This window comes from Acanthopagrus latus, chromosome 14 (assembly GCF_904848185.1).
Source record: "Acanthopagrus latus isolate v.2019 chromosome 14, fAcaLat1.1, whole genome shotgun sequence".
Taxonomy (NCBI): domain Eukaryota; kingdom Metazoa; phylum Chordata; class Actinopteri; order Spariformes; family Sparidae; genus Acanthopagrus; species Acanthopagrus latus.
In genome coordinates, this window is record NC_051052.1 from 9,037,991 (window position 1) to 9,065,584 (window position 27,594).

General features: G+C 42.9%; 3 protein-coding genes across 8 annotated transcripts; 2 read left to right on the forward strand and 1 right to left on the reverse strand.

Moving 5' to 3' along the window:
- Nucleotides 1-224: 224 nt before the first annotated feature.
- On the reverse strand, nt 225-3,071 carry LOC119032114 (aldo-keto reductase family 1 member D1-like). Of its 2 annotated transcripts, XM_037120914.1 has the most exons (9): nt 2,846-3,071; nt 2,514-2,681; nt 2,303-2,419; nt 1,784-1,861; nt 1,367-1,489; nt 1,110-1,219; nt 785-950; nt 615-697; nt 225-531 (listed from the first exon to the last, which is right to left on the reverse strand). In XM_037120914.1, the coding sequence occupies exons 1-9, from the start codon at nt 2,942-2,944 to the stop codon at nt 489-491; spliced, it is 987 nt and encodes a 328-aa protein (XP_036976809.1). In that variant the 5' UTR covers nt 2,945-3,071; the 3' UTR covers nt 225-488. The 2 variants fall into 2 exon arrangements, with proteins under 2 accessions (XP_036976809.1, XP_036976810.1); XM_037120915.1 differs by lacking the exon at nt 2,846-3,071 and having other exon boundaries at nt 2,303-2,394; nt 2,514-2,651.
- A 132-nt stretch (nt 3,072-3,203) lies between these two features.
- Nucleotides 3,204-13,176, forward strand: trim24 (tripartite motif containing 24). Of its 4 annotated transcripts, none has more exons than XM_037120909.1 (20): nt 3,204-3,671; nt 3,778-4,088; nt 4,636-4,754; nt 4,843-4,990; nt 5,277-5,409; nt 5,619-5,735; nt 5,953-6,067; nt 6,149-6,295; nt 6,534-6,648; nt 7,207-7,373; nt 7,492-7,737; nt 8,153-8,275; nt 8,371-8,518; nt 8,616-8,673; nt 9,092-9,218; nt 9,329-9,618; nt 10,119-10,230; nt 10,545-10,619; nt 11,080-11,241; nt 11,358-13,176. In XM_037120909.1, exons 2-20 carry the CDS (start codon nt 3,815-3,817, stop codon nt 11,934-11,936), a joined length of 3,255 nt encoding a protein of 1,084 aa, XP_036976804.1. In that variant the 5' UTR covers nt 3,204-3,671; nt 3,778-3,814; the 3' UTR covers nt 11,937-13,176. The 4 variants fall into 4 exon arrangements, with proteins under 4 accessions (XP_036976804.1, XP_036976805.1, XP_036976807.1 ...); XM_037120910.1 differs by having other exon boundaries at nt 3,204-3,447; XM_037120912.1 differs by having other exon boundaries at nt 3,204-4,088; nt 8,213-8,275.
- A 1,032-nt stretch (nt 13,177-14,208) lies between these two features.
- LOC119032282 (fibulin-1-like) lies at nt 14,209-27,137 on the forward strand. 2 transcript variants are annotated; one of them, XM_037121265.1, is made up of 17 exons: nt 14,216-14,675; nt 14,962-15,070; nt 15,735-15,870; nt 16,041-16,194; nt 17,352-17,420; nt 17,631-17,720; nt 18,104-18,241; nt 18,377-18,514; nt 18,598-18,741; nt 18,853-18,975; nt 19,128-19,253; nt 20,181-20,300; nt 20,376-20,507; nt 20,601-20,724; nt 24,421-24,563; nt 25,011-25,151; nt 25,278-27,137. In XM_037121265.1, the coding sequence occupies exons 1-17, from the start codon at nt 14,621-14,623 to the stop codon at nt 25,415-25,417; spliced, it is 2,082 nt and encodes a 693-aa protein (XP_036977160.1). In that variant the 5' UTR covers nt 14,216-14,620; the 3' UTR covers nt 25,418-27,137. The 2 variants fall into 2 exon arrangements, with proteins under 2 accessions (XP_036977161.1, XP_036977160.1); XM_037121266.1 differs by lacking the exons at nt 24,421-24,563; nt 25,011-25,151; nt 25,278-27,137 and adding an exon at nt 21,017-21,688 and having other exon boundaries at nt 14,209-14,675.
- The last annotated feature ends 457 nt before the right edge of the window (nt 27,138-27,594 follow it).

The following is a 27,594-nucleotide window of genomic DNA, read 5'->3' on the forward strand; positions in this document are numbered from 1 at the left end:
TTTTACAGGTTGGCTTAGAAGTGTGAAACGTTACCGAGTACATTATGTAACTTGGCTTCACGGCTCACCTTAAAATGTCATATTCGTAAATATAAATATATATTCAACAACGATGGCCAATCTAACTATTGCCAGTGTTTCTAGACTGGTTTACAATTGACATTCTACGGCACCAATCCTCCACTTCCGTCAGGACTGTCTAAAAAAGACGCGAGGCTGAGAACAATGTTTTCCAATTGTCTTTAAATCACTCACCAAGACAAAGAAATATTAACATAGAACTGAAACAGTCACCTTCCTGCTTTATGTGACATTCATCAAAAATATTTTTACAAGAAATCAACACATATAGTGTATAAATCGGAAATGTTTTATGAAATGTACAGTACAATTGTTTTTGAGATAAGGCACACCGTGTTCTAAAAGCAACAAAGTGAATGAGGCAACTCATTTGGTCACATTCAATGACGTCTCTACATCTGTGGCGTCTAGAATTCATCATGAAACGGATACTCCGGATGATTGGACCACCTGTTGAGTCGGAGAGGAGAAATAGTAATCATTTATTTATCACAGGAAGAAAACATCGCTGGGCTGCCACGCGCCAAACTCACATGAGAAGCTCCACAAAGCGAATGTTCTTGTTGAGTCCCTCGATGGCCTTCATCTCGGCCTCGGAAAGAGAGAAGTCGAATATCTGCAGATCAGCCACAGAACACTGTAAAATGCATTCCCTGTTTTACACACAGCAATTTGCTGCCTGAACTGTGCCACACAAACAAACCTGAAAGTTCTCCTTAATGCGAACAGGGTTGAAGCTCTTCGGGATGACCACCACTCCTCTCTGCAGATTGAACCTCAAGGCCACCTGGGCTGTGGTCTTGTTATACTTTTTAGCAACTGATACCAGGAGCTCATCCTCCAACAATGGGGGGCATTTAAGGTTCACCCTGTGGAAATGGTTTCGCAGGACACAGCCAATGACAGATTATACAGTGTTTCCTAGTGTACCATTTTAGTGCCATTAGCCAGGGCCACAGTGTCAGTGTTTATTTGGTAGGATTAGTTACACATTAACTGAATGTGATAAGTGCACATTTCTCGCATACCAGGATGCGTCTCTAGATGTTCCCAAGGGGCTGTATCCTACAATAACAATATCATGCTGCTTGCAGTACTCCATCAGCTTTGGCTGGGTGAAATATGGATGGCATTCAACCTGTGGTTAAAAAAAGCACAAATCATGTTTGCAACCTTTAGTGAGTCTTGTATGCTGCATTAGTCCTTACTATCACAACTTGGGCCATTGCTTGTGTTGGTAATCCAAAGGTTAATTTTCACTTCATTATTACGACATTGTCTGTACCTGGTTTGACACAGGTTTGTGTTTCAGCCCAGGTTTGTTGAGGATTAAATCTAGTTGTCTCTTATTGAAGTTGGATATGCCGAGAGACTTTACTAGTCCGGCATCTTTGCAAGCCTCCATAGCCTGTCCAAGGTGTACAAAAAAAGCAAGAAAGGCAGAAAGTAACAAATTAGACTTTGAACTTTAACCAGAATGTGGCTGATATAAGTGCACAACACAGTGTACACAGTGCCAAGGTAATGTGATTAAGGTTCTTGACCTTAAGTGTACTACTGCAATGAATGACTACAATTATTTCTCTCTCTCAGCATGTGACTTTATAGGCAGCAAATCTCAGCCTAGTGTGAAATATTCACTAATCATCAATATTGTCCATTAATGAGCTAAAAGATAAGGCTTTATATTGTTGACTCTCACCTCCCATGTTGCACAGAGATCTGTCTCATGATATATGTACTTCCCATTCTCATCCTTGGGGTAAAATGTGTCTCCTGGCTTCAAAAAAGAATAACATTGTTATTACTATTGGAGTGACTATAGATCAAGTTAAACAAAGAAAAGACAATCAAATGTTGTATTATACTTTCAACAGGTATATTTTTAAAGGGGCACTATGTTGTTTTGGAGAAGAAATTCAAACTCAGAAATATTTTAGTTTTTCCGTAACCGAATAAACAAGCTGTTCTCAGAGGAAAATAAGGTCCCCAGAACACTGTTTGAAGCTAGAAAGCTGTGGCAGGGTCCACCACATATAAATAAAGTAAAACAGTATGAAACTGCATTGTTCTTTAGGGTCAGTTTATTCAGTCAGGAAAACAAGTGTTTGATGACTTAGTTTGTTGAGGTATAAAATGTCGGTCAATGAAGATGTTTCTCTTCTGAGGAAAAATTCTTGCCCAAAACTACATAGTGCACCTTTAATGTATACATGTTTACCTTGAAGGCTGTGGGCATTTCGACAATGTACAGGTCAACATAGTCCAACTGTAATGTCTTCAATGTCCTCTCCAAAGCTGGTCGTACCAGATCTGGGGGATGGAATGTGTTCCACAGCTGTATGATCGGTGCAGTTGAAAGGGCATTAGTTGTTGCAAAAGTCGCTTTGCAGCTAATGAAGTTTTATGAACTCTTAAAGCACTCTCCAAACCTTTCCACAGTAGAAGATGTCCTCTCTCTTTACAGTTCCATCTGCGATTTTCTCCCTTATAGCTTGTCCCACCTCATGTTCATTGAAGTAGACCAGGGCACCATCAATGTGTCTGTATCCGGTTTCAATAGCCACTTTGACTGAGTCACATGAAGTTCCTTTAGGCGTCTAGAAAAACCACCCCGTGAGACATTAAATTATGCCTTAAGGGAATCAAGTTCGCCACAGACTGAACAGTGCACTGTTTTTATGTAAACATGCAGTGTTTAACCCTAACCTGTCTAACAGTAAACCCTTACCACAAGCAAGCTTGGCTCAGAAATGTGTCTTACCGTACGGGGATCTGCATAAGTTCCCAGTCCAAGTAAAGGTATGCTGTTTCCATCACTCAAAGGGATGGAGTGGCTCTCAGCTGTCAAATCCATGATCATCAAGGTGTAACAAATTTTCCCAGTGCTCTTGCTGCTGCTGCTCGTGTGTATAGTCAAACCCCAGGCTGAAGATCATACAATGCAACTGTCCACAGATAATAACATCTGTGCCTCTGCACTTATACCTCCACAGAGACTCCTCCCAGGTTGAAAGATCAGCCCCTCACAGACCAGCAAAGAAGTCAGAAAAAAAAAAAAAAAAAACAACAAAAAAAAAACAACAAAAAAAAAAAACGTGCCTTTGCGTCTACATAATTAGTTAAACCTGAAAACACTTGGTATTAGTCATATGTCACGGGACGCTATTCTAAAAATATCAAATTCAAATTGCCCGTCTCCAGATGTAGTTTGGCCTCAACCGGGCGCTGTAGCTTTAACAGAGCGCAGTGTACTCTGGGTAGTTTGTGGTATATGTTTTGAGTTAAGAATTCCCAGATGGTTGCCTCTCCCATGGACATATGAGCGTATAAACACTATGTATGTAGCGTGCTGTTAATTTGAAAGTGAGTTGGCGCTGTTATGTTTCGCCTGTTCACATTTGAACCGCCACGAGCAGCGGAATTTATTATTTATTGTCTCTTGCATGCGTGCAATTAAAACGGGCTACGTTGCTAATTTAGCTCCTTCCGCGGGCAGAATAAGACTTTAGCCAAAGGTGCTATCACACAGTTTGATAAGCCATCTTGTAGGATGAAAGGACTGTGTATTTGATGTTGTAAGGCACAATGTGAGTAATTGTATTCCCTATCAAGCTTGTTAAAGTCAGGAAATTACAGGCTAACGTTATCCTTTGTTTCCAATCGCAACGCTACACTGATTGGTTGACTGGAAAGATCGGGAAACAGCAGACCCCCCCCTCCCACCCAAAAAATGGATGAAAGTGCCGAAAATGTTGACAACGACGACATTGTCATTATCGTGGAAAACGAGGCGGAAAGTTTGCCAGCCGAGGAGGAGAGGCTGAAACAGCAAGGCACCTTCGGGCTCATGGACACCTGTCCTATCTGCAAGTTGAGCTTCCACAACAGAGAGCCCAAACTGCTGCCGTGTCTCCACTCCTTCTGCAAGAGGTGCCTCCCTGCTCCCTTCAGGAGTGCTGACCCGCGGCGTGACTCGCAGGGTCAGATCGACAGCAACAAACCATGTAAGGATAGTGTTAGCCTGAAACGGAGACGTGATATGAAGACTTGTTGTGAGACTGTGATTGATGTGGCAGATGGTGATAAGAAAGCCCTTCATTCCACGCTAGATATGAAGCTGGTTGGGCTTGCCAGCAGTGTTAAGACAAAATATAATCATAATTTGGGTGTCACCTAACTTCTGTGTGGGGCTGGATGATGAGGACGCTGCAGTCTCAGAATGTTTTTGGCTATATTTGTCCATATAATATGACAAAAGCTTGGTGCTATTTTCACTGTCAGAAATGTGTTTTGCTTAAATGAAAAGCAGCTTTCAAATCCATCTCCACAGAACTTTATTAACAATATAATATAAGTACTCTCAAATCACTGCATTGGCAGCCTATTGAATATCACTGTGCATGTATCATATTTAAATCCTCTTCTATTAAAATCAATACCACAGCTACTAAGAATCACCAAACGCTGTGTTTGTTTGAAGCAATCAAATCATTGTAGCAGTAGTAGCAGTGAGCTGAGACCTTAAAATGTGCATCTGCTCTCTCGTTCCAGTGGGTGCCATACGATGTCCAGTATGCAGACAGGAATGCTGGGAGATGGACGTGTTGGATAACTTCTTTGTGAAGGACTCTGCCGAGGTGCCAAGTAGCACGGTGGAGAAAACCAGCCAGGTTGGTCCTCGAGCCAGCCGTGTCACGACGGTCATGGGTAGCGGGGATTTCTCCCTTTTAATTTGTTCTTTATCTTTGCCTTTGATAGGTGTGTATGAGCTGCGAGGACAACACAGAGGCAACAGGTTACTGCGTGGAGTGTGTGGAGTTTCTGTGTGTGACGTGTATCGAGGCACACCAAAGGGTCAAGTTCACCAGGGATCACACCATACGCCAGAAGGAGGAGATGTCTCCAGGTATTTTGTGTGTGTGTGTGTGTGTGTGTGTGGAATGGGGCTGGAAAATGTCAGTTTTTCAGCAATTAGTTTGACTTAAAAGAGGGTTGTTCAACAAGTGTCAAGGAGGGTGGGACCACTGTCGTCTACCTGTCAGAGATGCAAAGTGGACAAGTGGGTAAATGGCTCTGACAGTCTGTGTGCGTCGTGATAATGATGGGAGAGATGGCTTAAAAAGCTGAGGCAACGTTTAGGTTGACATAAGCTGACTTCATGTTCTTAAATGTGCCCCTTCTCTGTATCCCAGAAGCAGTAGGTATGTCCACACAGAAGCCTGTGTTCTGCGACATCCACAAGCAGGAACCTCTGAAGCTGTTTTGTGAGACGTGTGACCGACTCACCTGTCGGGACTGTCAGCTGCTTAAGCACAAAGATCACAAGTAGGCAGTGTTTTGTTCTTTTGGGCAATTGGAATTGTGTATCTTGTCTATTGTTTATCTTCTGTAATTACTTACAAGAGATGCATGGGGTCCGTCTGATACCAGATTAGAATACCTAATGATTAAATTATGTGAAAACTAGAGCACCAAGAACTGTTGTTGTAAAAGTGGGCCATCTAATCATTAATGAACATGTTCTCTGTGTCTAGCTACCAGTTCTTGGAGGATGCATACAGGAACCACAGGCAGTATCTGGAGAACATGACACAGCAGTTGCAAGAGAAAAGAAAGGCCATTGAGGATGTGTCCACCTGTATCAGCACCGGGTAATGCTGGAACTTCATCAGAGTTTCTATTTTTTAGCTAAACTCCCATTTATGTGCAGTATAATTTTGACAAATTGGCTCCCATGGAATACTCATCTTGTAGCTGTAGTTTTCGCAGAATGTGATTACACTCAACATCCTCTGCATATTGAAGCTGATGCTGGATTCATGTGAGGCATGATTTTTGACATTCATTTTCTGCCACTTTTTCTTCCAGACTCCAGCAAGTTGACGAAAACCGGAAGTCTGTTACTAATGAAATAAAAAAGTCCATCTGTAATTTGATTATGGAGATCAATAGGAAGGGAAAGATTCTGGTCAACCAGCTCGAGGTAAGTTTAATCTGTTTGAAAAAATCACTGCGCAAAGAAAATCACGACGTTTAGGCAATTCATACACACATTTGCTCCTAGGCTCTGACTAAGGACCATGAGTTGGGTTTGAAGAAGCAGCAAGAGGACGTCAACTCTCTGAGCAGGCACCTGGACCACGTTATCAGCTTTACCAAATGGGCTACAGCCAGCCACAGTGGGACAGCGCTCCTGTACTGCAAGAGACTAGTGAGTGACTTTAACATTAGTTGTTTGTTGCTCCTGCATCTCCCAATTAGAGTGTGTGTGTGTGTGTGTGTGTGTGTGTGTGTGTGTGTGTGTGTGTGTGTGTGTGTCTGTCATGATGTAAACAGCTGTTGCTATTGGTGTGTGTCAGTAATCCATGTAGAAATAATTTGATGAAAACCCATTATACCGCAATGACCTCAGTGACCGATTGAAATGTCCTTGTGTGTTTGTCCTCTAGATCCTTTATCAGATCCACTACCTGATGAGAGCGAGCTGTAATCCTTCAATTGTCCCTCAGAGTTCTGTGCGGTTCCAGTGTCGCTCTGGTTTCTGGGCCACCAATGTAGACCTCGGTAAGAATGGACTGCCCCTACATCCCTACGGTTAAGAATGACAGTTGTTTCTGACAGATTTGTAAAAGTCTAAGTGTGTCTTAAAAACCCGTAATCTTTGCAAATAACTGCAAACTACACATTTCCTTTTAGATCATTACAGTTTTAGCTTATTAGCCACTTATACACACTTTGACGGTAACCTTGGAAAAATGCAGAACAAGAGAGAGTCTTTAAGTGATAAAGGAAATACATCAGCAGCTGTGATTAAAGATAAAAGGGGAAAAATCCTCAGTATGGTCGTTCACAGTATTTATTTTATCTTTATTTGTCAGTGTGCTCTTGAAGAAAATAACCAAGATAGCTTTTTTTTTTTTTTTGCTTCTCTGTCTTTGAGTGTGGGAATCTTCTCAGACCTAAATAACTTAATTAATCTTGTGTCAACCCTTCTCAGTGATTCTTTTTCTTGCAAGACAGTGGTTTTCAACAGGAATATCAAGTTTATGAGAGGCTGAGAACACCTGCATGAACTCTTAATGCCACTGCTGACGATTCTTGATCTTTGCTTATTTTTTCCAGGCTCTCTGGTAGTAGAAAGGGGCCCTGCCCGTCCGCCCATCACCAACCACCAGGCAGGTCCCAGAGCAGAGGCACCCACTGGAGCTCTCACAGCAGCTCAGCAGAGACAGAGCACGCTGGCTCAGCTCCAGATGCAGGTTGGGTTTTCACCACAGCCAGTAGCTTTGGTACTTTGACAAGTTGATTTGTTTTAAGACTGATAAGTGCTAAAGAGCACTTTCATTATATTCATACCACCGCAACAAATACTCTGCATTTATCTATCCATTTATTCCTCTGTCCAAGGTGGACAAGCTTTCCCAGCAGCCCCACAGGCAGCCCCCTCCTAACCACTGGTCCTGGTATCAAAACGTCAGGCTCCCAGGACCTCCCGGCCCCCCGCCCCCAACCAGACCCATCCACGGTGGGTCCTCCCCCTCCCAAGGCCCCCCAAACATGGGACAACAGGGACGCAGATTCGTGAACTCCCACCCCAACCCCAGAAGCCCCACATCATCCATGCTGCACAACACAGGATTCACACCTGCTCAGGTAAGTTAGTGTGGTGTATTTATGTGTGGAATGTACTGTATGTTCTGTATGCCAGACATGAGCCTCTTGTCATGGGGGAAGTATCTGTCGATAGGGCATACCAGAGAGTCAGATACCGGAATTACAATTTCCCAGCACTGTCCTCAGCCTACTTTGTTTTAATCACATGAGGTTTCTCTGATGTTATTGTACTTGCAAACCTTTTGTTAAAACTTGATTGTCATTTGCCTCAAAACGGAGGATAAATAAAGTTGGTTTATCTTCCAGATTGTACTGTCTTCTTTCAGCTGCAAGATAAATTTCTTCAGAAATGTTAATTGTTTTACGGTCAATGTCTTTGACTTATAGATGATGACAAACTGGCTCTTTTGAAACCTGAACTTTTCTTTCAACTGTGGTTCTTTTCTACGTTTAGTCTCTGAGAGATCTGATCCAAAGCTCGACCTACCCTCCTAAACCCATGGATGTCTTGCAGGGTACGTCCCGCTACACGCAGCCTATGTCCACTGGAGCAGCTACACAGACGTCACTACATCAGGTTGGGAGGATGCAATAAACTTTTCAGTGTCACATGAAAGTGTTTGGTTTGTTTGTGGATCATTGTGAAGCACTGTTTTATTTTCTTCCCTACAGCGGGGCCTGACGGAGTCCACCTATCTGAAGAGGAGTGAAGCTGTTGGACCCGTCCCCTCCATTACCATCTCCATCCCTAAACCCAGCTTTGCTACAAGTGGAACTTCAGCAACTGTGGACAAGACGAGCGCGCTTAATCACGTAACAGGTTGTTGTCAGAGTTGTGATGTAGCAACAACCCAAAGATCCTGTTCTATGTGAACATCTATCTCAAAGAAAGCTTTTTATCTTCTTCTTCTCTGAAGCTCAAGCGAGGCAGAACTCCCCGTTAGCCAAGCCGTCTTCTTCAGACAGAAGCACGGGGTAAGTTCCTGGAAACTGTCCTTGTCACAGTTCCTCCTCTCCATGGCTCAGTGAAATAGCTCAGAGTTAAATGTTAAGTATTTAGTCTCCATGCCCAGCACTTTCCTTTGTAATTCATCACCCACTGGAGCCTGCTAAGTGATGCGTCAGAAATTCTTCTTCAGATATTTGATCAGAAGCCTTTTTGACATACAACATAGAATTTACTTTAAATTGTGTCTTTTTTTAATTGTCATTAGCCTTTAGTCTAACACTCATCTCCCATGTACTGGCCTTGTACCTTTGACACATATTTTTTTGTTTTATCAAGGTGTGTAAAAAAACATTAATAAAAACACTCAAGGCTGCCGTGTCTATTTTTACAACTAAATAATCACCACAACCTTAACTTCTCTCTCTTGCAATCTCTTAATTGAAGGACGACTTCCTGGAAGCCGACTTTTGAACCCCCGTCTGCCCCCCCAACCAAGCGACGAAGAAGGACGTCCCCCGGGCCCATTATAGTCATCAAGGACGAACCAGAGGACGAGGATGAAGTTCGTTTTGTAAGAGAATAACTTTGGTTTAATCCAGTCCAGAATGTCTAAGAAACATAGCATTTTGTTTGAAACATTTTTTAGACTAATATTTAGTCAAATATCCTGCATTTTCCCAGGTGCAGTCCAGCCTGCCAGACAGCAGCACCGGGGCTCAGTCAAAGCCTCGGCAGCAGCTTAAGGCGGTTGTCCCAGCAGCAGTCCCTGTATCTGAGTCCAAAGCTGGGAAAGAACAGCGTCCTCAACCCGCAGGGGAGCCGGAGACTGAGAAGAGAGCAGAGCCGGAGGAAGATCCCAACGAGGACTGGTGCGCCGTCTGTCAGAACGGAGGGGAGCTACTCTGTTGTGACAAGTGCCCCAAAGTTTTCCATCTGGCCTGTCACATCCCCACTCTTAATGAGTCCCCCAGGTGAGGTCTTTATTTTACAGTAATATGCAGGTTAGTCTTTATATTTTATTGCAGCTGGATAATCAGTTTGTGATATACAAAGGTTTGTAAAATTGTTTTTTTTTTTTTATACACCTGAAATTAATTTAGGGGAACTTAGGGGAAAGTTGAACCAAAAAAAGTTAATAGGACTTTTGCATGTGCCGCTATTGTACTGCAGTTACTGCATCTCTTGTTCAAACTGCATTACATCAGGTATATGTTGAACATCATGTATGGTGATTTGTACAGTATGTATAGTATATTCTTATTCACCACAGCATTAATTTAGTGTTTGGTTGTCTGATTTTCATGGAGGATGTCCCTAATAGATCATTAACCTTCCTTGTCTTTTTACTGAACGAAAATGAATTAAAGGAGTAGTTTGCCAAAAATGTATACTGATGGGGATTCTGACAACCTGTTCTCTGGGTCTTGTCACTGACTAATCTCGGCTGGTCTGCGCTGACCTCTCTCCACAGTGGCGAGTGGTTCTGTTCGTTCTGCCGTGACCTCATCTCTCCTGAAATGAAGTACGACTGCCAGAGGAATGATGACCCTGCCTCTGAGGGGTTCCCACCTGTTGATCGAAGGGTATGTTTGCACACTCAGCTGTTATTTAGAGACTTGTTCTGTTTTTATGCTCATCCTTGTGTTGAGACTAAAGTTTTCATGTTCATTTCCACAGTTGCTTTCTCCCATCTACAGTGGCCCTATGGGACAAAACACAACAACATTTCAGAAAACACTGTTTCCTGTTGTTTTCTGACATGCCGTTATGTTTTCTGAAATGTTATTTTGAGCGTCAGGGACACTGTACCCATCAAACAAGTTTAATCTCATTTAGACACACATGAAATGATCAGTTTAATGTGTCCTCTGTTTTTATCCTTTTTTCTGATGTGCAGAGGTGTGAGCGGCTGCTACTACGTCTGTTCTGCAATGACTTCAGCACTGACTTCCAGCAGCCTGCTACTCCATCAGTAAGTTATTGACTTTAGTATATGTAACTAGAATAAGAAAAACCTCCATCGCCAAGGAATGAAACTTTTTTGTTGATACATATTTGTTGTTTTGGAAATAAGTGGATAAATACAATAAAAGTGCCAAAGCTATTTTGTATGTTAATCTTGAAAACAGAACTGCTTCAGACATTCACTACTACTAAAAAAAATCTTCTTCAGTAAAATTTGAAAGTAAAAAAAATTGCTCAGTTGCAGTAAGTTATGTTCTAATCATTATTAGCTTGTATTAAAAGGGTTGATCTGCCCCCACAAATGAATGAATCTGGGAGATCTGTCAGCAAAATAATCATTTTATGACATGAAACTGAATTGAAGCTGTGTTTTAGCATAAGAATCGTGTTTGAAAGTGGCTATTTAAAATCTGATTCTCATTACAGTTGTATTAGTTGCTCAACTTTGACTGTTTTGTCTGTCGTAGGAGACAAGAAGATACAAAGAGCTGATCAAGACGCCAATGGATTTGTCAATAGTGAAGAGGAGGCTTGAGTCAAAGTTGGGGGAAGCTGAGTGCTACAGTTGTCCGGAGGGGTTTGTCGCAGACATCAGGCTCATTTTTATCAACTGTGCAAAGTACTACAAGGTAAAATTAATCAGTCATCTGCAAAAACGTTATTGTTTCATAGCGATGTCTTGTCAAAATATGAATATGAATCTTTCTTTAACTTATTTAACAGACTCTTTGCGTTTCCTGTACAGGCGTCCTCAGAAGTGGGCAGTGCAGGCTTGTACTTGGAGGACTACTTTGAGGAGCAGCTTAAGCTAGTCTACTCAGATAAAGTCTTCCCTGGTGGGAGGGAAGAGCAGATGATCCCTCCGTTGGAGGATGAGATAGATGAAGAAGAGGAAGAGATGACGGCGGAAGGAATTGCCCCCCTTGAGGACGATAAACAGCAAAGTCCTGTGGGAGAAGGAATCCCACCTGTAGAAGAGGACTTGGCTCCTCTGGAAGAAGCTGCAGCACTGGCAGAGGAAGAGAAGCCAGAAACAGAGGAGGAGGCGATCGATACAAGCGATAAGGGAACGGACAAAAAGGTTGCAGCCAAGGAGGAAGTCACAGCTCCTGCAGAGGAGGCAGAGCAGCAAGAGAAAAGTCCTGAGCAGGAGGTGAAAAGCTCTGCTGCTTCTGTTGAAAGTGAAACAAAAGATGGAGAAGCTTCCAGCTCCCCAAAAGAGGAGAACCCTCAACTCTCTATGGACAAGACTGAAGATCCTGCTGAAACCCAGAAGAAGGAGTCAGCTCCTGCAGACACAGCCAAAGAGGAGGAGGAGGGATAGATGGATTACATTAGAGACAAACTGCTGGATGATTTTAGTCTTCCACAGAAGTGGCCCCAGTGGGGGCCTACCTTGCTGCAATCAGACATTTTTTTTGTAAAATGTTACATTTGCAATAGGAAAAAAGGGTACTGTTTTACTAAATAAATGTATTTAGTAGTGGCTGTGCAGTAGATGCACAATGAGAGGAGAAAATGAAGCTCCTTTTGGAAAGAGGTTACATTTTTACTGTAACACAGAAGCTTATTTTCTGAGATGACAACACTGAAAAGCACACAAAAGATATTCTTTGTTGGTAGGACTGTTGTGTAAGCTATCGTCAATTACTTATCACTTGTACATAACAATGCCATGAACTGAAGGCACAAATGCAGCAATCATAATGAGAACAACAAGAAATCTTGGATTAGATTTGCATGTAAAGATGTCTTAGTATAAATAATTATGCCTCAGTTTTTGCGTTAATAGACTTGAGCTCACTTGTGCTAGCCATTTGACTCATAAACAAATGGTTTTAATGCAATATTTGTTTTTTTTTAATTCTGTTATTAGTATTGTATTAATGCTATGAATGAAATCAATAGGGCTGCTGTATGTACTGTAGTTTTTGTACAGAAGTGCCACATATATCAGTGCAATTGATTTAAACAGCCCCTTGACAAATTTGGCATTTTGAAAATGATGCTGCTTGGCCCTTTAAGAACAAAAATGATTTGCAACTGTTATGTTTAATTTTTGTGTTGCCAGTTTGAGGCCTCTTATCACCCCAAATCCTAACAGCCTTGTTGGTTTTTGTCAGGAGAACAACTCTATAGACTCGACTGTTATCAGTCCTAGATAATGCAAAGACATGATCATCACTTTCTCATCATCAGCCTGTGACAACAGTGTGTTTTCCAAACAAGTCCTTGACCTGCTGCTGCATGATTAGTTTTGCATAAGATTAGGTGAGCCTTATTGTTTTAGTCTGTCTCGGACTGACGTCAAAAAAAGCTTGCAGTGGCACCTTATTTGTCCATGGCATTAAGGAGAAAACACTTTATTATAGAGGCTTCAATCAGCTAAACTCTCCCGTATGTCAAAAACTGACTACTCCCGTATTCTTAATTTGTCTAACATCCTTTGTTTTTATTATTGTATTTTATTTATTGAGGATACACAACCTGTAAATGAACTGTTGAGCATAAAAAATACCTGCATTTACAATATTTGTAATAAACAGGGTTACATGTAGATCTGACTTATTGCTTTCCATATTGTCATTTTTTTTTCTGTGTTTTTATATACATAAATCAGTATGGTGCACCATGAAAAACTCAATTTATTCATAGCTTTGAGGAATGTTTCCAAAGCTGCCATCTCAACCCACACAGGGGGTCACAAGTAGAGCCTGGCCAATCTGGATATTTGGGTTAGCTGCCAATGCTGATATTGAGGAGTTAAAAAACTGATACTGACATATTGGCTTATGTATAAAATGTATAAGATTACTGAATATATACCGTTGAGTGATCTTTGCATTTTTTCAAAACCCTCAGCTGTAGTTGTCAGACACTTGTGAAAAAAATTGCAATGGATGTAGGATATTTTACAGTTTAAAAATACTTCACTGGTTATTTAAAGTGACACAATGTAGTTTTGAAGAAGAATTCCAAACTCAGAATTGCAATATCTACAATATTAATGAGGTAATAATACAAACTCTGAAATGTATTTCAAATGTATTCTTTCCTTATCTAAATGATCAAGCAGCTTCAAGAGGAAAATAAGGGCCCGATCAGCTTCTGAATCAGATTTCTTCCCCAAAACTACTTAGAGCAATACCTGAGCATCTTTCTCTGCATTATGCTTTGTTAAAAAAAATCTAAGAAATAGTGTTTTTGTCGGCACGTATTGGACACTAAAGATACTCCAGCACATCAGTGATAGGACAATATCAGTCGATCATGTCGGCTGACCAGTGTAGTCATAGATGGAGTTATGTCAGATTTTATCATTATCACTATTCCCTTTGACTTTTTTTTTTTTTTTTACATTTTAATTTCAATATTACATTGTAGTAGTTTTGGAAATGCTGCACATTTCAACTTGTGTGTTTCAAAATCTAAAACAACATTAAAATAAAAGGTATTATTTAAAAAGCACATTACAAGAAGAGTTTAAGCCAGAATAATTGGTTTATCATTTATATTTTTTTATTTCATTGTTTTTACTATACTTAATTTTGCCTGTATAGGGCTTCCGTACTATGTAAACTAAGTCTTCTTAAAACTCCACTGGCTTATTTAAATTTGTTTCATTTTTTTTCCTGACTATACCTCCTCAACTTTTCTCACAGCTTCCGCGACTTGTTTATCATCTACTCAATGGTTTTACTGACATTGTGCAACAAAAATAAATCCCATTATCGGCCGTGTGTTTGTATCGTTCGGGAGCCCAGACAGTTAACGGCGGCTCCGTCCACCCCGCCCTCACCGCCCTCACCGCCCCCTAAAGCTCCAACCTTCCCCCGGCGGCGAGCTCTGTGTCGCCTCTCCTGCCGCCGCTCTGACTGAGATGCTCTCCCTCTCGCCGGACACACACGCCGTCCACCGCCCGCAGTTCGGCCGCCGACCCTCCGATACAGTCGTGTAATCGCTGAATTCAGACGATTCGACGGGGGGAGACGCGTCAATCAGAGTCCGATGGCACACTTTGCAACACTTGTGGTTTTTTTGTGCGGAGCTCTGCATGGACTAGGTAGGAGCGCGGCTGAAGTTTTTGGAGATCAGATGCAGCTTTTGAAAGCGTGTGAAACTGTTATCGGTTAAATGACTTCTGCTTGCTTTTAAACGTGAGAGACTGCATAAGTTCGACCTAAATTCTGTTAAAAAAAAATAAAAATGTCTGTCTGTGAGGGTTTGAGACCACTTTAATTAAATCTGAGTCAGTCACTGGCACTCAGGGGGCAGCATGGCAATTTTTTTCCATGGCCCGTGTACCGCCTCTTACCTCTTCTGTCTATTTCTAATCCCTGTGCCATCAGAGATTCAGCTTCCCACAGTGCAGGAGTGCTGTCAGGATGGGAGGGATCGGGCGCTGAGAGGACAAGACTGTACAATCCTCCCCCTCATCTCCTCGTCGCACACCTGCAGGTAGGCAACACCTGGTTTCTCTGGAGAGTCTCGAAAAAAGAAGGTGGGGGACCAAAGAAGGGTCAGTGCAGTGGGATCAGAGCGGCAACGCCTGAAGCTTGCTGCTTTTATTTACAGTGCATCGATCTTATTGGCATGTCTGAGTTACAAAACATTCAAATGTTGGCGTTTTGCACGCGTCCTGGGTCAGTGTTTGTGATGGCAGTTTTTTAAAAGCAGAAAATGCCCTCTGGGGTCTCAAGCCCCAAATCATGTCCACAGCCCTCAACCATCCATCCCACCACAGGGGAGGATAACTACACAGTAAGTGCAGGCGTAAAGTGGCCCCCTGGAGCATTTTAAGACTAAATGTCCCCCCGTTTGACTGTCAGAAGAGAGACCTGGTCAACACATGGAGGACAGCGAAGGGAACATGTGCCAATGAAAGGCAGGGAAACAGAGGTTTTATTTATCCATGGCAACATGACTTTTTTAATATAAGGTCGGTCACTCATTGTTATGAAAAGCATTACGACAGAAATCCACTTGATCCACTGTATCTAATGTAAATACTAAGGATTTCTTCACATGCCTCTTATCCAACTCTTACCTCACAGAGCAAAGAGAGCAGTTTCTGTCGAGGACGAGGTTTCCTTCTACATTTTTTTGCCATCCTTTTTATCAGGATCGCCCAGGAGCAGTGCTGTGCAGCAGCGGTAGGAGACCGACTCTGTGACAATGGCGTCAAGATGGCCAAGGAGCAAGGCGCCTGCGAGAGGCCCTTTTTCCAAGGAGACCCCTGGGAAACCAAAATCTCCAAGGTTTTCCTCCGTTTCTAACGTCAATATCTTCAACCTTTACACGTCTCCTCACTCTTACACACAAAGGCAAAACACTAAGCCCTTTGTAGATCAATAAATAGCGGGGGGAACAGTTGCATTTAAGATAAGATTCTGTTCTCGCTGTCTCACCCTCTCCGCCTCCCGCTCAGATGTGCTGCGACTGCTGTGTGCTCGGCCTGATGACGGCGAGCCAGGGCTCGAGCTGCGAGCTCCCGGGTTTGTCGCTGGGGAGGCAGTGTGGGTTCACAGCTCAAACCTGCTGCGGCAAAAACACAACAGAGGAAATCAAGCCAGTTGACAAAGGTAGGAAGATCTAAACGACTTTGTGCTTTCGGCCTTCTGTGTCTTGATTAGCTCCACTCTTATCACGAAAGAATGGCTGCTGACTGGCTGTGACACTTGAAACAATCAATACGCTCGGCCATTTGCACACATTAGGGGCCAAATGACTTTCTAGTAAATTGGAACTTTGTTAATGGTTAATAAAGATTCATAAGGCTTGAGGGATCTGAAACAAGGTACCGAAAAAAGCTGCCAGGTTGTAAAAACTGGTACTAACTTGTTAGATTTTTTTCATTTGTAGGAAAGATTGCAGATGAGCTGGACCTACATCCCATTATTAACCTCTTAATAACACTTAAACCTGCAGACTTTTTGGCTTTTTAGAAATTTGAGATCCTTGACCAGGGCCGCAGGTATTCTTACTCCTGACCAGGGCAAGATGAATTCAAAAGAGATATTATTTTAAGGTCTAGAGGAACCTTTTGGGCACTTTTGGCCCTCTCACGACCCTTGGTACAGGAGGCCTGACCTGGTGTTCCCCCACCTCAGAGGTCCATGACCATTTGCATTTATCACTAACTGTTTTGCCAGATGGTTTGTTGAAAAGACAAAGGCACTTTCAGAAAACACTTGGCAGGTAATTGGACAAACCATCTGTCTGTCACAATCAGATCAACAGCAGTTGACCACTAGAACAAGACCTGTAAACGGACTCTAAAATGAGTGGAGTTTTCTATCTATAATTATCTGTAGGCATTAATTAAAAAGTCGCACTTGGAGCAAAATCTCGATGCTCTCTGAGATTTGTTTAGGCTCATGAAGTTTTCAAAAGAAGTGAATACATCAGAACAGGCAGCGTTACTAGGAGCAGAGAGCGCGGGGCTGGATAAATGGCCTTGGTGTGGCAGCTGTGGATCAGATTGTTGCCAGAGAGTCAGACAGTCTAGGTCACAGGGGTATTCACAAGACTAATCTGCAGACACCTTGCCAAATGGCGACTCGGGGCCAAATGGTGTTCCAGTGCCCTAAGGTGAAAAACACCAACATGTGGGGAGCCACAAAAGCACACGATTTCTTGCCAATGTCAAGCCGCGGAGATTTGAGAAGTCAAACTGTGAAACGGGGTGCTGAATATTTTCTCAGAATTTATTTTAATGAGGCTTTTTTTACTTCTATAGAATCAGGGACAGAAAAGCCTGAGGCCAGCGTTACTGCACAGCCTCAAGAGGAGTCGGTCGCCTGTCGAGGTTTGGCACCTTTATTTCTCTATTGTTATATTTAGAGCTCTAAGAGGCTCAGACTCTTTGTGACTTTGTCTTCTATCAGCCGGTGACATGATTCTTGTGATCGTGAACCAAGGACATGGCACTGAGGGGGCGAAACGGGACTGAGACTACAGACACTACTGTACACTGTGACTTCCTCTTCTTCTTCATGTGTCTCTCTGCTGTTTTCAGACTCCAATTGCTCCCAGTTGTGCGTAGGTAACGGTACATGTGCATGCCATGATGGCTATCAACTGCGCAAAGATGGAGTAAACTGTGAGGGTAAGTAATGCGAAAAGGAGCCCAACCTCACCACAAATCTTAATCAGGAATTTTTTTTTATCTCAGAGATGTTCGGCTCTTTAGTCTTTAATGTTTTCAACCAAAATTCTTACATATTGCAGCTTTAATGTTTCAAATACCTTAGTTGAGACGAAATAACCTGCAAAACTCACGACATTCCAATTGACCTCTATATATGCTTACATGCTAACATAAGGTGGTGAACATGGTAAACATTAAACATATTGAAAATGAGCATGTTAGCATTTTCATTGTGAACATTTAGTTAAAAGCACATCTGTACGCACACACGGTTCCACCATGACTACACTATATGTGCTGACAGATGCTCACGTTTTCAAGTTGATGTTTTTTCTCCTCAGATGTCAATGAATGCCTCACTGGCAGTCACAACTGTGTCATCGGCCAAAGTTGCATTAATACAGAGGGCTCCTTTCGCTGTCAGCGGGAAACCAGCTGTGGCACTGGGTATGAGCTCAAAGACGACAACACTTGCCAAGGTAACAATTCAGGAACACGGTAGCAATTACAACAAAAAAACCCATCTAAATCTCAAGACAAGACCGATATAGATAATAAACAGAATTCATTTAAAGCACATTTTGCTTGATTTCTTTCCTCTCTTCCTGTTCCAGACATAGATGAGTGTTCTTTGGGGACCCATAACTGTGGACCAGACTTCCTTTGCACCAACACAGTCGGCTCGTTTCGCTGCCACCCAAAGGAGAGGTGCTCAGACGGTTACATTCAGGACGCCATCGGCAGCTGTATTGGTGAGTTTGATGTCTCCCCGAAAACCCAGGGAAAAAACATTCACAGGGTGAGCTGACTTGCTAAATATGTTTTTTCTCGTTAGATATAAATGAGTGCGTGGCCTATACAACTCCATGCCCGCTTGGGCAGACGTGTATCAACACAGTAGGCTCCTACACCTGTCGCAGGAACACAGTCGCCTGTGGACGAGGCTATCATCTCACTGAGGACGGCACACGTTGCGAAGGTAGGTGTTGTCAAAATGAACTGATATTCTTTTTCTATCCAAAACTGTTTCCTTCTCACTGTGTCTCCACCCCAAACTATCGAGGTGTAACTTCTCTCCCTCGCGTCACAGATGTAGATGAGTGTCGTGCAGGCAATGTGTGCGGCGACCACGGTTGTGTCAACCTGATGGGCTCGTACCGCTGTGAATGCAGAATTGGTTTCATCTTCAACAGTATCACCAGACTGTGTGAAGGTATAGTAGGAATTCACTGTCTTTTTGTGTCAGATGTAACATTTTGCGCGCATCAGCCTTGAAATAAAACATTTTCATGATTGTCTCAGCTTGCGTATGAGGTATGTGCTGGGATCTCTGGTAAATTCATTGTCTGTCCTCTGTTGGCTTAGACATCAACGAGTGTAGGCATTATCCCGGACGACTCTGTGCCCATAAGTGTGAGAACACAGAGGGGTCCTACACATGCAGCTGCACCACTGGCTTCAAACTGTCCCATGACGGCCGGAACTGTGAAGGTAAGATCACTTTTCATTGGACTAAGCTAAATGACACACTGTATATATGTACACCTGTCAGCCGCAACACTGAAAGGACTGATAGACATTACAGTGCAGTGCTTGGAAACTTTGAGTCTCAGGCCTGGACGCAGTTGGAGCGCACCACCCACCCAAATACTGTTGCGAAACCAAGTAAGCCCCCAGCCGAACAATGTGCCCTGCCACCCTGCAAGAACTGCCCAGGAATGTCCCAACGAATGTGAGAAGGAGCGTGAGGTGTCGTCCCGGCCTCCAAATTCCTACGATCCCAACCCAATCTAGCACTGGTGGTACATTTCTAAACAAGTTCAAACCATGGACGCCCCGTCGTGGCTTGAATTTGGCTCTGACCCATTCAGGCATGGACGTAGGACCTCCTGGAATTTCTGCCACCAGGGAATTGGTGAACATTTCAGAACAGTTTTTGCAGTACGGCATGGTACGTTGTCCTTGGCCCGACCCAGACCAAGTAAGCTCCCTGATTAGCAATACGCGCTGTGGAACTGCAAGAACTGCTCAGGAATGCCCAAAAGAATGTGACAAGTAGCTCAAGGCATCGTCCTGGCCTCCAAATTCCCCAAATCCCAATCCAATCTAGATTTGGTGGGAAGTTCCCAAATAAGTTCGAACCATGGAGGCCCCATTTTACTTTGCTTGGACCCTTTGAGTCCTGTAGGTTTCTAGGTGGATCAGACCTTCCATGGATCAGACTTGTTCCAGCACGATCCACTGTTGTTCAATCGGATTGAGACCTTTAGAGTTTGGAGGCCATTCCAGAACAGTCTTTGCAGTATGGCAGGGTGAGCCATTGCCACGAGGGGGCTTTGTATCAAGATGGTCAATGAGACTATAATAGACTTGTCAATAGACTTGTATAGAATTGTCTCTGTGCCTGTGTCCTGGCAGATGTCAACGAGTGTGAGGCCAACCCTTGCAGCCAGGAGTGCGCCAACGTCTATGGCTCCTACCAGTGCTACTGTCGCCGCGGTTACCAGCTGAGTGACATTGACGGGATAACATGTGAAGGTACTGCTGGACTCAGCGGTGCATAATTATTCACCACAAACTGCGACACTCACTTTTATTCTCTTCTGCCCGTAGACATAGATGAATGCGCTCTGCCAACTGGAGGTCACGTGTGCTCCTACCGCTGCTCCAACGCCCCAGGAAGTTTTTACTGCACCTGCCCACCTACTGGCTACACCATCGCCCACAATGGACGCACATGCCAAGGTCAGCGGACGAACCTTTTCCTCCCTTTCCCTTGAGATTTAAAGTACTATTAAATGTCTAACCTTCGCCTCCCCCTGTTTTTTTTTCCCCCAGACATTGATGAATGTGCAGCAGGAAGCCATAACTGCTCTGTGTCTGAAAGCTGTTTCAACATCCAGGGAGGATTTCGCTGCCTGTCCTTCATATGTCCTCCGAACTATCGGCACATGGCAAAAGGGTGAGAGCTGATTACAAGGAGCTGGTGAAACAAAATAATTGATTGTCCCCCGGCTGAGCATGATGCATCTCACACATCCACAGTTTAGTGCTCATTTCTTTCCTCTTATTATTTGACTTACTGTGATGTGAATTGTCTACCCTAACCCTGCCGTTGACAATTGCTGTGGTTTTTGGCCCTCTTTCATTGGCCAGCATGACTCCTTCTCTCTTTCCTTTCCCTCTTTTTCCACCCATATTTGTAACCGTGTCCGACCTCCACCCGATGAGCATTCCGTTTTTTTCCATTTCAGCCGTTGTGAGCGCGTAGCTTGCGAGTTTGAGCGGGATCCTGCGTTGTGTTTCTCGCTGCCGCTGAGAATCTCCTTCTACAACATCAGCTTCCCCGCCAACACTCCCGTCCCAGCTGATGTTTTCCGGATGGGAGCCTCTAATTCTGTGCCCGGAGACAAAATGCTGTTCAACATAATCTCAGGAAACGAGGAGGGATACTTTGGCGTGGAGCAGAAGGCTCACGGAGGAGAGATCTCGCTGCGTCGTGCCTTATATGCGCCCCGGGACTTCTTTCTGACTGTGGAGATGAGGCTGATTCGCTACGGGACGGCACATCTGTACATGGCCAAGATCGCTGTTTTTGTCACCCATGAGCTGTCCATCCGGCCCTCGGGAACATTTCCGTATTAGTTTATAGTTTTTGATGCCTGTCCCTATTCTGTTCTCACCAGTCATGTATTATAATGACGACTTTCATTTTTTTAATCCATCCTTTTATTTATACCCACAGCTCCGGCTTTCCATCTGCCATTTCACGCAGTTATTAAGGGGCTGATATGTTGTTCTTGTTGATTGGGAAAACGCTACATCATTCACCTAACGTTCAAGATGAACAGCAGCATTATGGTGAACAGCAGTGGTCAGTTTAGGAAACTTTACAATTTTATATCTAAATAAAGTGCCTTCTTTAATTATCAGCCTCCACCCGTTACCTTTCCTGTTTATATATACCTGCTCAGTGCCAGAGATAGGCTCAAAGTAATTGTACACAAGACCTAAGTTTGTTCCACCAGAAGTTAAACCTAGAATTGTGTTTGTGATATATTAACCCTACACCAAGTCAGTTATTCCAGTTTTTGATTGTGCAATGAAACAATGAGTTCCACTAATTCACCGCATCATAAATCTGAAGTGGCCAATCAGAACCTCTTACAGATGAAGGGATGCAACCTCAGGGGTGCACGCTGGGTGGTTTTTTTCAGTAAATACCAATTGAAATGCTGCAGGAACTGAACACATTGGGCACAGTGATGCACTAGGTCTTTCAGACGAATACTGGGCATTTAGCAGATTCCTGCTATTAGATTCCTGCTAATTTATGAGAGGAGTAAAAACACTCTCTTGTCTGTATGCTAAAAACAAAGCTGCTGTACAGCCGATGAGCTTAGCACAAAATACAAAAACAGGGGAGCAACTTCGGTAAGTCATTGCACCTTGTTAAAAAATATTTATCTAGTCATAACCATAAAAGTCATAACCCTAACAAAAGACATGTAGAGTTAATGAACTTTAGACTTTAACAACTGTGAGCAGAGTCAAGCCAGCTGCATCCAGTCTTTATACTAATTTATGCTAACTGTTAGCGGAGTGGTAGCTTGTTGATCTTCTAATCTAACTCTCAGTAAGAAAGCTGATAATTTCCACCCTCAAACTATTTCCAAACCATAGAGAAAACACAAAATACCTCACAATGTAGTAAAATTATTTTATCGAAAAAGATTGCAACAAGTCAAAATGTTATTGCATTTATATACGCAGTACTGTGTTCTTGGTGATGCCGTTTATTTATATAATTCCTTTTGTATTCAGTATAACAACACCCAGTTTTATTCAAGCATATAATGCTAAAAACAACACTACTGTCCAGCCAGCAGCCGGTTAGCTTAGCTTAGCACAGAGACTGAAAACAGGAAAACGGCTTTGAGAAGTCCCTGTGCCTGGCGAAGAAATGGCCTGACACGTAACTCCAACAAAACAGACATGAAGTTTGTGAACTTTATATCTTGCAGTTGACACATTTTATTACCTTTTGGTGGAGTCAAGCTAGCTGCGTCCAGTCAGAGCTAACTGACGCGCCATATTCAATGCAAACACACAAGAGTGGTAGCTACTTATCTTGCCAGCTAACTCTCAAGTCAATAAGCGTAAACCACAGCCCCCAAACTTTTCCTCGGAAACACATTAAAATTATTATTTTATAGTAATGATTGGTTAAGCAACAAATCAAAACTGCCATTTGAATCACAGTCATATATTTATATAGGCCTAACGTGGTCTGGGGGATGCATTTCCTGAAATCAATTTGTTATTTATCCTAGCATTTGATATAGCAGTAAATATCAAAAATATTAGGGCATTGTACCACTAGATGGGGCCCAGTAGCTGTTGAGGATCTCTACAACACTATGACAGGATTATTCTTTTGTATTGACAGCAGCTCCCTCCACCTCATGTCTGTGCGGCAGCTTCTCTCCATCTGCACTTTCTATGTGTCCGGAATTATCAAGTGACAGTTAAAAATGGCTTTTCAGTCTTTAATAACCGAGCACAAACACACACACCGGCAATGGTCTCTGCCGCTGCTCTTGTGCTTCCTCCGCTGCGGTCATTTCTAATTCAGAAACCAATTTTTCCTATGATCTGTTCCAAGCGGCCCCGCCATAGGATCAAACAGGCCTCGCCGTAGTGGACAGCAAGAAAAATAAGCGTGGCACTTATTTATGGGCACCTGGGGCTCGGCCAGCATGGGGGCTCAATTAGTGGTGGGGCGGCATTACAGCTCATATGATGGATGGTGCGTTTAGTGTTGGTGTTGGGTGGTTATCAGTTAATTTGTTGTAAGTGATACTAAGAGGCCAGTAGCTGTGTTGGTCAGCTGGAAGAGGGCAGGCAGACAAATGTTCCACTGTTCCACTTCTGATTCCACTTCCTGCTGGTTTTTGGAGTAGAGTCCATACAGAGCCGATCAAAAATGTAAATATAATAAATGTATTCTGTAATTATTATATAACCACCTACTTTTCTGGAACGCTAAGTTAATTATCTTCAAAAGAGAAAATAGTGAAATTTTAATGAATGATAATTTATGATGATAATCTGCTTTCTATTCTAAGTTGTGACCTTTTTTCCCTTAGTTTACCATGTGACCGTGATGTCATCGGACCGCTCGGATGACACCCATTCTTACTGTACCCTTGTGTGGTTTTCTGCCATCCTGTTTTTCCTTGGTGGCGTTTCACTGGTGCAGAATACCACACAATCATCTCTGTGGCTTTGGACTCACCTGCTTGCTGCTAATTACATGGCTCTGCTCCCTTCGCAGTTTTTCGAGGTTGTGTTTGAAAGCGCCACTGTCTTCACGTCGGGGGAATCCCACAAACATGATTTTAGCTTGTGGAATCAGGGTTTGGCCTCCTTTTAATGCACACGGTCTTTGGTTAACCAAGGAGGTCTATGGGGCTATTCAGGTGTTGCCAGGTTCTTCTCAATCAACCCAACTGTGGAGCTTTTGTCAAAACATTTTCTTCTGAATACTGGTGGATATTGTGTAGGTAAAAATCGTGGGAAACTCCTTCTTCAGATTGTGTGTATTTCTCCCCATGCCCTTGTCTCCACTCATCTCCTTTCCACGGGCCTTTTTCAGAACCAGACAAGATGCTTCGGTCAGTTTACGTTGCGTTAAGGATTGCCAACATGGCGATGTCGAGTGCAGTTTCGACCCTGCCCAACTCATCACATACACCGCCCTCTCCCTGCCAACCTTCAGAGAATTCAGTGGACCAGAGGGTAAGTGGGCAGCGAGTTCCTGGAAACTAGTTTTTAGATGTGTTTGTAAAGAAGTACTTAATAGGGGAAGAGGCTTTTTATTGGTTAGAATTCCAAAGGCTTGACCCCTGTGAAGTCAGAATGCTTAGTGGCAGGATCTAAAGTCAGGAAAAGTTGGATTTAGCAAATGTTTGACCGGCTGTTTTTTTTGTTTTTTGTTTTTTTGGCCGGGGGCTGAAAGGGTTGACACAGTAGCTTGTAATAGCAAATTCAAACAGTATTCGCAGCCTCAGTGAAATAAAATCTTCCGCCTACCAACCTGCCACAGCACATCAGATTCAATTACTTATTTCAACCCACAAAGCAATTGTTTAATCAGATCATAATTATCTCATTTGAAGACCCAAATGCACTTTGTGGTTTGCGTCTATCAGACTAATAGAAGCTTTAAACCATTTCTCCCATCAGATATAGTTTTCCTGCGGACTGTTGCGGCGGCGAACCCTGCTCCTCCACCCGGTGCCACCGATGTTTTCTTTAAAATCCTGGCTGCAGACGACCAGTTCTCTTTTGACGTACAGAAACGCTCCGACCAGGGCATGATTATGGGTAAGAGGACCCAAGCTGTCAATTCAAAACCCTTTGATTAGTAATCACTGAAATATTTATTTTTTTATTCATACCTCTCCAGCAACTGAATTTCAGTCATTAACCCCAGTCTGCTTCCTCCAACAGGTGTGGTCCAGCAGGTGAAACCTATCATTGGCCCCAGGGACCTTGTGTTGGAGGTGGCTATGGACTATGTCATCTCAGGGCTCGTTAGCCGTCGCAACATTGTCGTGATCCATGTCTTCATCTCTGGCTTCTGGTTCTGAGCTGAGTGTTAGCAATATGTCACATAACCTGACAACCTGGAGCGTTGTTCAGACGTAATGAGTTTTGTTTGTAGTTAGCACCTACATTACATCTGATGAATTGTCACAGACCTGGGATTTGTATTTACAATAGCTGTGTTCCACTCAAAAAATGTGGGGGTCACCAAATCACACAAAAGGCCAATTTCTGCATAATGTTGCTTTAAATACAGTTTAGAATATCTGAAGGCACTTCACTTCTCTCACTGAACATTCACTTGGGATTTGGTTAATTTGAAATGGTTTTAAATGTGTTTAAAACAGGGCCTTAATCTTGTTTTGTCTTTTCAACATAATAGTATATATTGGTAATATATGCTGTCTCTGGGATCGCTGGAATTGGTAGCATTCCCTGTTCTGCCATTGCCGGTGTAGGTACCAGAACAGGAGGATCCTGCTCTCTACGTGCTGCCTGAGCAGACAGAGGAATGATCTCTCCTGACTGGATGAAAGTAAGCAGGGATAGCTAATTTTGTCTTTTACTGCATAAGAAGAGGGAGCAGAGACATGGGCTACTGACCGAACAGTGATTACTGTTGATACGTAGAGCTTTTTAACACTTGTTTTAATAAGAAAATAACTCTACAGCAGATTTAAGGAATCATCAAATTGATTAAGATTCATCATGAGGGGTCATAAAGTACTGTGAATGTCTTTACTTTATTTCACGACACGCCATCTGCCACCCAGTTACCAGAATAAATGTTGGCATTGGACCTTCCGCAAGGTTCAGTTTATCAATTTTACATTGTGACTATGCCGTGCTTTCGGTCTGGTTACGTTTAGGTTTACCTGTTTCTGTCACCGCAAACAGAGCTTGAAATTATTCCGCTGTCTTCACGCTCACAACTGTTAGAACGCCATCTGGAACAATGGCCTCTCACTTGGCAGCCATCATGGCTGGCTGTCACGGCACCACCGTCCACCTCCTCAGACATGACAGTCAGCTCAAATGCATGTAATGTGAGCGTGATATGACGTGTATTGTCGATCTGTTGTTATGAGATGTATGAATCATACAAATTTACTATATCTTTGGTTTGCAGAAATGTAACAATGCCAACATATTATTCTGGCGACTGGGCGATCATCCAATGGCTGTTGAGACATTTCGCTTAAAACCACAAATTGCAACCTCATGGAGGCGTTAGAGGAGAATTTATGGGATCTCCAAAATTATTAGTTATTATACATCATGTGTGAGCCATGAATGTCTGTAGCAACTTTTTTAGATATTTCAGTCTAGACCAGAGTGGTAGACCAACCAACAAAACAGCCAACATCAATCCATAAAGCAATGCTACTCACATTGGCGAAAAAGTTATTTTTCATGCCAAAATGGGACTCATTCCTCACTTGATACCTCCACCCCAGATGTGTTGAAAAATAAATGCCTTTTACAAGAGTTGAATGAAATAATGTAAAAGATTAAACGGGTGCTGTCATCTCTTTAACCACTGTCTACTCGGATTTAGTGTTGTGATGAGTGCCACTATCATATGACTGTTGATTGACCTGCGGAACTGTTTTATATTTACTCCTTTTCATATGCTTTGACAGACCAGAGCCTTCACGCTTCATTTGATAATGAATTGCGGATTTGTTTTCAACATTGATTGTGTTTTGTACCATGAGACTTTACGAGCATCTGTGAATAATAAAGACCATGCGGTTAATTGTACTTGTGTTCTTTATTGAAAAGAGCTCAATCCTCTCGCACTGCAGACTAAACAGGCCATCTTTTAGTTAGCATAACTGAGGTTTCCAGAATAACAAAAGACTGATAGGATGTCCTGTTTTTCCTGTAACTCAAATCCTCAGATTCCCCATTGTACCATACCGGTTCCAGTTTGTGTGGATATTTCCAGTTATTCCACTCAAAGAATGAGTAATGGGACTCCTATACTGGGAATGTTTGGATCCTTGAATACCTCATCTTAAAGCTGACAAATTGCTTGAGGTGGATACATCTTACCATCCATAATCAACTCTTCCCAACATCGATCTTCCTTTCACCACTGCTGTGCTGCGCCGGGCCAGGGAAAACACAGGGGACAACCAGACGGAGCAAAATCCTGTAATCTAAAATTTGCCACTTTACGTAAAAATCCATAGGGCTTGTCCTGTGGCTTTTGTTG

Coding starts and splice junctions, on each gene's coding strand:
- LOC119032114 (XM_037120914.1), bottom strand. CDS start 2,944: ATGATCATGGATTTGACAGCTGAGAGCCACTCCATCCCTTTGAGTGAT. Junction 2,420..2,513: donor ACATCTTCTACTGTGGAAAG/GTTTGGAGAGTG, acceptor CCGATCATACAG/CTGTGGAACACATTCCATCC. Junction 951..1,109: donor ACATCTAGAGACGCATCCTG/GTATGCGAGAAA, acceptor CCATTTCCACAG/GGTGAACCTTAAATGCCCCC.
- trim24 (XM_037120909.1), top strand. CDS start 3,815: ATGGATGAAAGTGCCGAAAATGTTGACAACGACGACATTGTCATTATC. Junction 4,991..5,276: donor GAAGGAGGAGATGTCTCCAG/GTATTTTGTGTG, acceptor TCTGTATCCCAG/AAGCAGTAGGTATGTCCACA. Junction 8,519..8,615: donor CGCGCTTAATCACGTAACAG/GTTGTTGTCAGA, acceptor TCTTCTCTGAAG/CTCAAGCGAGGCAGAACTCC.
- LOC119032282 (XM_037121265.1), top strand. CDS start 14,621: ATGGCACACTTTGCAACACTTGTGGTTTTTTTGTGCGGAGCTCTGCAT. Junction 18,242..18,376: donor AGACGACAACACTTGCCAAG/GTAACAATTCAG, acceptor TTCCTGTTCCAG/ACATAGATGAGTGTTCTTTG. Junction 25,152..25,277: donor CGACCAGGGCATGATTATGG/GTAAGAGGACCC, acceptor TTCCTCCAACAG/GTGTGGTCCAGCAGGTGAAA.